Here is a 10,417-nt window from a genome sequence, read left to right as displayed (position 1 = left end):
GAGTGAAAAATTTAAAGGGGTCTGAATACTTTCCGTACCCACTGTATATAAAAGGTCACAAGTGATCAGCTGAAAACCGGGTTTTGATTGGCAGCTGATTGGTCAGTGCATCTCCGATTCATATTCCTGGTAACTGAGCAAAATGCTACATGCTAACCTATTTGTGAACTATATGAGTAAACCCTTGACATACTGTAAAGGATAATGCTCAGCTTGCCCTTCGCTAAAAACTGGTTCTACTGAGAATGATCAGGATACTGATGCCAGGGCATTGAGCTCCTCCCCTGGTCCTCCCTCCGTGTGCTCCTATCCTCAGGGTTCTTACCTGCAGCCGCTGTCTCTCACGTGAACTCCCCTCCTCGAGCAGCAAGGCGCAGCTCTGAGAGCTTAGCTCTGCCACATTCTGCAGGTGTCTCACTTGTTTCTCCAGCCGGTCAATCTCTGACGACTTCTCCTGAAGCTGAGAGAGAAGCCTCCTTTTCTCTTCATCCTCTAATCCACTGGATTCACCTAGGAAATAACACCAAAAAAAAAAAGCTTTAAAACGGCAACCAGAATTTACATCAGTAAACAATAAAACAACTTTAAACTTTAAAAAGGCAACCAGAATTTACATCAGTAAACAATAAAACAACTTTAAACTTTAAAAAGGCAACCAGAATTTACATCAGTAAACAATAAAACAACTTTTATATTGACATATGTGACTGCACAGTTTGTATTTTCCTCCTCCACTTGATGGATTCATACGAGGTTTTACCATTGAGATTTTTGAGGTATCTGACCTTGGACTTTCGGCTGGTGCTCACTCTGTTCCAACATCTTCCTCTCCAGCTCCTCTCCAGCCTCTCCACTTTCTTCCTGAGCACCTGCTCGGACTGAACCCAGACATGCATGAGCAGCATTCTTTATGCCTGCCAATTCAGAGGAGTGGGAGTCCAGAGATGTGTCCTGAGGGAGGTAGGAAACATCAAATCAGTCAGGGAGATTAGTGAGCACATCTCCACAATTATAACATCCAGCTGTGGTGCCCACACACATGCCAACACTATCCTGGAGCCAGATACTTCAAATTATACTTGCTTGAGTAAGCAAATACTTTACAAATTTCTGCTTGTGTGATACATACTGGATGCCAAGAAGAGACCAAATAACTTGCCCGACTTTGTATGGAATGTTAGAAACCTTGAAATTACCTTTGCTCTGACAACGAAGAAAAATCATTATTTTATTTCTTACTGAGAACTTGATGTATGAAGTGTGAGTGTAGCATAAGAATCTTGTCACTAAGATACAATAGGATAGGCATCAAATACAGCCTCCACATAATTGCCTTTTCATTCACGTTTTAATCAGTACATTGTTGTTACCAAAAATCTGTTTTAGAATTTGTAACATTCACCCAACCAATAAGCAAACAAAACACACAATACATGAAGTGGGATCCCAGGAGAGGAGATGGTGTTACCATATTAGATTGTGCATCTTGACTGGGTCCAGCGCTGGCCATTTTGGCCATGAGGCTCTTTAAGATCTCCATCCTCCTTTCTGCTCGCTCCTCTAAGAGTTCGCTCTCCCTCGCCAGGCGGTCACTGAAACAAACGCACACACAGACACACATTTGTACGACTTAATTATCGTGCCCAAAACATTCTTGGTAACATCATATAGGAATATAAATATATATTAAAAGTCTCACTTATAGTCAATCTGCATCTCGGAGAAGATCTCGGAGAACTCTCTGCAGATCTCCTCTCTGAGTCGCGCCTCCATGAGCAGACTCTCGGCTCGCTCCTTCTTCAGCTCTACCTGCAGCTGGTTAACCAACGCCAACTGCCTCTGAGGAACGGGACACAAAATAGTATCAAACAACAATAAAGAGTTTTCACATCGAAAAAGAAATGTTCTTATAAGTAAGACTACTGAATATTTTTAAGTATATGACCTGTTTGTTAAAATTAAGATGTTAAATCTTTCTATCTTTAGGAACAAGCAACAAAAGAAATGCAGCACCAGCAGAAACTGGGGGGGGGGGGGACACACAGGAAATTCAAGTTTCTCCAGTGTTGGAATGAACGTCCTGCGATGAGGAATTAGTGATCATTGCTCAGACAATAAAACCTTGTGAATCACAGAAAATGAAAAAAAATGCTTGACGTATAAAATAGGGAACTTTATAAAATAAAGTTTAGTAATTAAAATAACGCAAAACGTTTTGTAGCCACCTGAAAGAAGAGCCTACCTCCACAAATCAATATCCATTTAAGTGAACACTATATTGAGACTATTTTCTGACCGGGAACTGAAAATGAGCTATGCCCTCTTCAAAGTCACAAGACCCCACGGACAGCTCAAGTCACTAATCTGACTGTTTAGAGAGCAAAAGCCGAAATGCAATCTCGGAACCCATCAGCTATCGTCTGACGATGATTTAGCTCATAGTGGTATAAATGTAGCTTGTACACTGGCTACTTGGCATCTCAAGTTGGTAACCGGACTGTGAACAATGAGAAGTGTACGGAGAAGGAAGTCTGAAATCCTTGAAATATAGCCCCGTGCCCCCGAGAGGCTCATCAGTCGCCAGATTGATAGCGATGGGATCCAATATTGTTAAGGGACTGACCTGGTGCGTCCGTTCACTGATGAGAATTTTATCATCACTTTCATCTGCGTCTTCTTCATTGCCTGTCTGATCCATTGTGCTCTCCATCAGGCTCTCTTCTTCCTCATACTCATCATTCTCGTCCTCCTGGACAAAAGATTTAAACATGTTTACAAACTATTTCAAGTGATAATCCAAGTAAAGTAAAAAGCAAACGCCTCATGATGTGACCCAGGCTCCACCCCACCTGCACATCTTCCAGGCTAGTATCCCAGCCAATCAAGGAGCTCCTCCTGCTGCTCCGCAGAGCCTTTCTCTCAGCGTTGTTGATGATGAAGGATATATCACTGGCGGACCTCTGGGGCATGATGATGGGAGCGGTCCTGGTGGACAGAACAACAACCTGGAAACGGACAGGAATGAAAAAGAAAAAAACATTAAATATAATAATCACCAATTATACACTTAAAAAAGGGGGAACACTCTCAGAGAGCAAAGCAAGAGAGAAAATGAAAATGTATATGCACCTTCTGTGCCACAGCAGAGAATTTGAGGACGTTGAGCGTCTCGTCGTACATGGAGGCACACTGGTTGATATTGACGATCATACAGGCTTTACCTCGACCAAGGAAGAAGCTCTGCAGGTAGTGGGTCAGCTTACTTTCCCTGAAGGGAACATGCTGACGCAGCCTGAGGGAGGGAACAGCTTAGTTGGCATTGATAACTTGTATAGAATTTCTTATTATAAAGCTTATTAAATTGTTACGGCAAATGTGTTTCCAAACAGTTACCTATTTATACACTATGCAATTTAATCACGCTATAGAAGTTGGGTTTGTGTCCACTTGATTGATGATTGCAAGTCCAATGTTCATCCTCCTTTTAGCACTGATTTGGTCTCCACCAACTCCTCCACCAGAAAAATATCTGGATCTTTAGCTGCTAGATATCAATTTTTGTCCCCAGCCGTAAACTTTTTCCATCTGCTGTAAGTTGTATTAAGTAGGGTTTATCTTTTTTGTAGTTGCTGAAAATATTACAACTACAGTAAAACAAAACAGTGTGCTAAAGGGAGGATAAAAAAAAAAAAAAAAGAGTTTCACTCTCCTTTTAGAGCACTATGGAGTGACCCTTTCATATTCCATAAAGCATATTAAGGAGAAAATGACGGATAGTTAAAATCTCACTTGGCCTGCTGATTGTGTCGTAGTGCATTGATGCATTTTCCAAGGATGAGCAATGAGGTGTTAATGTTTCCGGCTTCTTTGAGGCGCTCTCCTTTATTCTGGGTCTTAGCGCATCGCTCCGAACCAGCCAGGTCACACAAACACAACCTGATGACAAACGCACCAAGAAGTACACGATAACTCAGACACGCTGTACATCCAGCTAAAGATTATATTTTGCACACATGTTCAATGCAGCGTTGTTTTGCAAACAGACAGTTCCACACCTAAAACCATGTCTATATGTCTAAAGTGTCACTCACTCGCTGACTGCGTGGACCCTGGGAGTCCCAATATCTTCAATTCTCAATATACGAATGGAGAAAATACTGTGACTGCAGAAAGACAAAACATATGGAGCATATGTTTCAGTAACTTTGTATTAAGATGGAATAAACAGGATCTTAAAAGAGAAATTACCACAAGAAATAAGCACAAAAGCAGAGAAATAAAATTCATACAACACAGTTATAAAGTGGACGAATGTAATTCTTAAGAGACTTGGCTCCGATTTATTTTGCTCCCCTTTTTTATGTTGTGTTTATTTTAGTAAAACTATAACCACAATTTAGCAAGTGCACAGAAAAGTGAGTATGCCTTACTCAACGGGCAAAAAACACATTTGACTTAAAGATAATAATGCTTATATGAAGGGGGTCAATAACCAAGATAAAATGAAATGAATCTTTGAAAATGAATATTCTGTTCACAAAATCAGTGTGATGTACACTTGTCACTGCAACACCACCGGTTAAGAATATTATCCAGGTACAAACCATGACCATGGTATTCCACTAAATATACCAATGGTTATTGAAGTCCTCACCTCCTACTGGAGAGCAGGTTGAGTCGGGTGGAGGAGAAGCTCTGGTTCTTCTTGCCCAGCTTCATCACCTTGTAAGCCTCTTCTGCACTATTCACCTGCATCCATCGCAGATCTAAATACAAATGTGATAAAACAGGAGATTCATATAAAACGGACAGGTAACATTTCACTCTTTATCTTAACGCAGGAAAAGTTAAAGAATTCCAAAATGTTTCTGACCATTAATTTGAGCAACATGACATTCATTTATTCATATGCTTATTTCTCAACATTCAACGGGAAAGGTCCTAAATTACTTTATTTTAAGAAAATGTAGAGAGCTCATCAGGCCAAAGAAGCAAAGTACACCAACCCATAAATACAGCACCGGGAGAAGTTGTACTCATTTTAAACAAGAGCTGCAACGAATGTCACTAAGCATTATAGTGCATTAGAGTACATTCGGTGGGAAAAAAAGAAAAGTAATTTAACTTTGATGGGATATTTTAATTTGCCACAGATCAAATCTATGCTTAAATAGTCTGCATTGTTTTAATATACAAATAATGTGGTAGTGTCTGCTGCTCCCCCCCCCCCCCCCCCCCCCCCCCCCCCCCCCCCCCACCCGACCCCTCAGACCTCTGACAAAGGCGTTGCCCTTGACGTCCTGGGACAGGCGCAGTGCGGTCCTCCTCGGCACCCCGCTGGGTACCACCTCAAGGAGGTCGTGAATGTTCTCATTGTAGATTTCACAGAAAGAAACCCAAACAGAGAACTTAGTGTGGGCTTCCACTGCCAGGCTGATTTTGTCCTCTGCTGCTACGGTCGTGCCCAGCATGGAGGAGTCTGCAAAAAAAAACAAAAAACGCTAAAAATCATTGACCTGTAGTAACACGCTCTACAGCACTTAGTAACAGTAGCAATTCTGTGCTTTACTTTTCTGTATAACAGAACTCAAAGAGATGTATTGGCATTCCTGCCCTCAGGTTAATCAGTACATTCTGATAATAAAAACAAAGCCCGATAGTCCTATCAATCAGTAATACAACATGATCAAAGTGCACAGGTGCTTTCAGTGTCAGATGTTCAGCTGCTGCAGAGTAAAAAAAAAAAAAAACAATAGCAGAAAAACAACCAATAGTAGAATAAAATAAAAAATCTAAATCTTGCCTTCAAGGAGAGTCCTCTGGCTGGTATTGCTCTTCTCACTCTAAAAGATGAAGTAAAAGATTAAAATGTTAAAAATGCATCAAACACACTTTTAATTTGAACAACTTACCTATATATATATATATATATATATATATATATATATATATATATATACACACATACACACACACACACACACATATATGCATATATACATACACATATATGCATATATACATATATACATATATACAAGTTTATTTATTTGAGAACTTTTTAGAGCAATGTTACAAAGAGCAATTAGTAAAAAGTTTAGTAAAGAGTTTTTAAGGCATTCAAAGGCAGTATATGTCTGGGGGCGATATTCGCTTAAACTTTACCAGCTTAAAAGAAAGAAGGACCAAAAACCTACAGTCCTCCAAATGGCATGAAGTATATGCATTATGTAGAAATGTGTAGGAGGCTATCTGACAATTTAAACCTCTAAAAAGTCTGTCCACGAATCACACAGCACATGGGAGTATGCCTTAGGGCTGTCTGCCAGAAAGGGTTTATTTTAACCCAAACCAAGTAGTTTGTTGACTAAAACCTAGGTAGATGTTTGGCAGGATGGGTTTTCTGGCAGAGAGCCCTGAAGCCAAACTTCTCTCGTGTGTAACTTAGGGAAGAACCGTTCCGTCTTTCAATTCTTTCATGTAAATTAATTGGCTTTTACGCTGGCTCTGTGCCTGAATGAACCCCGTGCAGACATTGATGGAGGACTGGAGATGCTGCTCTGCTAACTCTGCAGCAGGTTTGGACAGACTGGTTACCTCTTTAAATTGACTGAAGAACTTTCTCTTGAACGTCACTTCCTCAGCCTGCTGCTCCCTGGTGAGCTTCGTGAACTCTCGGCAACGTTGAGGTTTGACGCTCATCCCAGTGAACACCTGTTCCTCAATACTGCTGAAAATGACATCGAGAGACCTGGGCAGGATACCAGCATCAGCATCTGGACCTGGAGTGACAAAAGCAGATCATTACATTATTAAGATACTTGTAGGGATGCAAGATATACATTAGGCCCGACAAATTATCGGTTGATAATGGGTAATTTATGAAGTATTATTCCTCCCAGATGCTTCAACTACATAACAGCACATTTAACTTTAGTCATCAGTTTCAGCAAAGGCAGATCAGAAATTCAGAGTTCACTCACTTATTGACAAAGTATCAGCCCGAGTCTCCTGATAGCTAGCCGAGCTAAGGTTTGTGGTACAAATAGACCAAACAAAGCAGAATCTACAATAACAAAGAGGAACACACCTAAGAATGTGAAGGTCTTCCCAGCGTTGGTGACTCCATAGGTGAAAACCAGAGAGTTCTCCCCTTCGAGAACATCTTTCACCAAATCCTTTACTGTGCCTTGAAAGAGCTCTTTCTGCATCGTCTCAGGACCATACACCTGTTAAAAGGGAGGTAATGAGTAGGGACTTAATAAAAGACAATGAAACACTTTCTTGTATATGAGGATTTCTCAACCTTTCCTTGCCTGTGGCCCTGTTTTTAGGTCCAGAAAATGAAAGGCGGCAGACCAAAATGCATTGCAATACACATCAATAAACTTTGTTGGCCATCTTATCTGCCAGGAAACACGAACCTGAGAGAATTGAAAGCGCTGTCCAGTCTGTGGAAGTGATTTTTCAACGCTGAGCCTCGCTGAGAGGGACAACCTGGGAGGCTTCAGCAGAACGGTGTCAGGGGGCTCGATGGTAACACAGTGCTGGTAAAAACAAAAGAAGAGGAAGGCAGACAGACAGCCCATTTTAGGGGGGTGGGTCTTGAAGTCATTATTTTATTATTTTCTGAGTAAATATAAACAAAGTTTTGACAACCACAAAACCAAGCAGCTACCAAGCATACTTTTGTTTCTGATCAACTCTCTGTATGTTCTTCATGTTTACCTGTGACTCTCCATTAATGGTCTCTGCTGAGCTGAAGGGTCGGATCCGGAGGTAGACCTGAAGGTGTCCTCTCTCCTCAATGCTGGAATGCTGCACAACACATCAGGATTTAATCAAAAACAGCAAGAGGAAAGTGAAAGACTACATTTGGGCTAAAAACTCTAAAATTGAAAGGATAGGTTCACATTTGCTTGTTGTAATGATTCCTCTTTTTCATACAGGACATTGTAAGATCCCTTCATAATGCACTTTCAATTTAAGTGATGGAGGGACAAAATCCACAGTCCTCGTTCTGGGCAAAAATATATATTCCATATATCCTATATATGTGACTATAGGTAGAATATACCTTGAATATGCTGACATTAGTATTGATAGCATCATTGTGAATTACAATGACTTCTCCAGGTTTACCTGAGGGTCTGGTAAGGTGCTGAATTCTGATGAGAGATCTCTCTTCAAATCGTCGACCTCTACCTGTTCCCGCCTGTCAGCCTGGTTGTTCAGGCATGATTCCATCATCCTGCCACAAATAAAACAACGACAGAAAAGTCAGCCAAAACAAAGCAAAAAATGCCAAGTCATCAAATGCTAGCTCGCTTTTAAAAAACGTTGCCTTACCAAGACAAACTCAACGGACAGTAACGTTAAGTTAAGCCACCCCCTTCAAAAATGTGGCACCTAGTGATGCACTTGATAGCTTCCAAATGCTCATTATAGTGCCGCTTTGTTAACGTTATCGGTGTCTTGCCAGTTCATAAACGGTTTTAACGGTTTTTCTGCAAGTTTGGATCGTTACAAAATGTGTTCACCAACCGCTTAAAGTTTCTTGGACAAGCTAGCAAACAAGCTAATGTTAGCCGTTTAGCTAGAAATGTTCAGATGACTAGCAGCCGCACCCGTCAACATGTAGCGTTGATTAACATAACATAGTTTAAAATGTCCGTTTACTTTTCTGAAAAGACGTGAACGAAAACACCACAACTGAAACGTACTCAGAAGCACTTACCTGGCAGTCATATGTGGGACATTAGGTGAGTAGAAATAGTATTATTTTGTGTGCTAGCTAACTAAAGACAACAACACAACACAGTCGCGGTCTGAGTTTGAAACGGACCAATCGGATTCAAGCAGAAACTGCGCATGCGTCCATTCGTTGTTGTTCTTCTTCTTTTATTATGGTGGTTGGCAAACAACGTTAGGGCGCATTACCGCCACCAATTGGTATGGAGTGTGAATAGATAGATACTTTATTAATCCCGCAGGGTGAAATTTATTCGCTACAGCAGCATTATGATACGGGTAAGCAATCAAAGTAACAGAGTAAAAATAAAAAATATTGAGTACAAAAATGCACAGCATATACAATAAAAATAAAAGTAAAAAATACTAAATGTAAAAAACATTCAGTGGACATCTACTAATATTACTAATATACTTCAGATCATGCCAATATCCTTGAACTGAAGTTCTACTCTCCTAGAATAAGTTATAGGGTGATACTTATTCTTTCAGACTGCATCGGCTGTCTGCCACATCACATCCTTTCTCTACAATGCACAGACATTACCATCAAGTATTGTAGTTTGCAAACAAATACACTGAATCTAGAAAACAAAGAGCTTGGGTTTGAAATAAGAGGTCTTCAGTGAGAAGCTGTGCATGTTCATTCTTCATGAGGAAGGATTTACCTGTCCTAAAAAGGTCACACAAATGTGCAGATTGTTGGATACTTGTACTGGCTGAATTAGGCCTGCAAGAATGTGCATCCCTTCATAACTTTTCAAAATAAAGTTGCAAGTGTTTTACATGGTTTAACCAGGATTAAAACATGTCGGGACTGGAATGAGGCAAAAAAAAGAAGTCATCAGACAGTTAAAATAATGGAATAAAATACAGATAAGAGATGTGCTGGCATTAATCAAAACACTAAAATGCTAAGGGATGTAAAAGATCTCACTGATTCTGCAAGCCTCAGATCTTCAGGCGGGGGGCTCCACAGCCGAGGAGCCCCGACTGCAAAAGCCTTCAGTTTTGAGTCGGCACAGGAACAGCCAGCTGGCTGAGGCATAGGGGAGCAGCAATCCAGCAATGTAAGCACTTTTAAGATTATCAGTAAAAATATCTCTTTCATGTTGTCATGACTTTGAGCTGGCAGTCTCTAGCATATATGACAGAGGTCAAAGCCAGCCAAGATGGGGTGTTCAGATGTGAAGTGATGAGACATGAGTTAATAATCAGAACTTCAAAGGACAAGCCACTACAAGGTGCAGATCAGCCGGGTTCAGACAGAGAGAGGCTACTTTACGGTGCAGCAGCCAACATCAATATAGCAATACCTGGGGACTTTATTTCTTCAATGGACTGCATTTACCATCAACACTGATTGAACATCCAAAGAAAAATTGGCAAATTTTACCTTTAAGTGTTTCATGTTAAAAGTAACTGACTAGTTGCTACCGTCAGTTCAGAATGAAATATATTTTCTTTTGAATACTGTGCTTAGGATGAATTAAGGATATTTATTAAAAAACACATAGAAATACAATGAAGTATATGATGTTGACACTATACTGTAACATAGCAGTCTTACAGAATATAGCAGTGTAACAGAATATCAAATGAACTACGGCAATGTATGGTACAGTATACAATAAACTAAAGCTCCTATAATATAGAATATATATTA

The 10,417-nt window shown here is 40.3% G+C and overlaps 1 protein-coding gene across 1 annotated transcript in view; it reads right to left on the bottom strand.

The window, feature by feature from the left end:
- kif20ba (kinesin family member 20Ba) overlaps positions 1–8,821 on the bottom strand; it is a 32,639-nt gene extending 23,818 nt beyond the window's left edge. Inside the window, exons 1-18 of the mRNA XM_031877944.1 lie at positions 8,738–8,821; positions 8,143–8,251; positions 7,729–7,818; positions 7,425–7,547; positions 7,091–7,229; positions 6,598–6,782; positions 5,804–5,843; positions 5,273–5,479; positions 4,655–4,766; positions 4,092–4,163; positions 3,790–3,936; positions 3,130–3,292; positions 2,850–3,005; positions 2,624–2,749; positions 1,700–1,839; positions 1,469–1,592; positions 786–951; positions 326–510 (exon numbers count right to left, since the gene is read on the bottom strand). Of these exons, the coding sequence (XP_031733804.1) occupies positions 326–510; positions 786–951; positions 1,469–1,592; positions 1,700–1,839; positions 2,624–2,749; positions 2,850–3,005; positions 3,130–3,292; positions 3,790–3,936; positions 4,092–4,163; positions 4,655–4,766; positions 5,273–5,479; positions 5,804–5,843; positions 6,598–6,782; positions 7,091–7,229; positions 7,425–7,547; positions 7,729–7,818; positions 8,143–8,251; positions 8,738–8,748 (2,295 nt within the window). The 5' untranslated portion in view covers positions 8,749–8,821. The remainder of the gene's footprint in view (positions 1–325; positions 511–785; positions 952–1,468; positions 1,593–1,699; positions 1,840–2,623; positions 2,750–2,849; positions 3,006–3,129; positions 3,293–3,789; positions 3,937–4,091; positions 4,164–4,654; positions 4,767–5,272; positions 5,480–5,803; positions 5,844–6,597; positions 6,783–7,090; positions 7,230–7,424; positions 7,548–7,728; positions 7,819–8,142; positions 8,252–8,737) is intronic.
- Positions 8,822–10,417: the final 1,596 nt, after the last annotated feature.

Source organism: Anarrhichthys ocellatus, unplaced genomic scaffold (genome assembly GCF_004355925.1).
Source record: "Anarrhichthys ocellatus isolate YVR2014 unplaced genomic scaffold, GSC_Weel_1.0 scaffold3, whole genome shotgun sequence".
NCBI classification, from domain to species: domain Eukaryota; kingdom Metazoa; phylum Chordata; class Actinopteri; order Perciformes; family Anarhichadidae; genus Anarrhichthys; species Anarrhichthys ocellatus.
The sequence above is the reverse complement of the archived record's forward strand: the minus strand, read 5'-3'. Positions and strand labels throughout refer to the sequence as shown.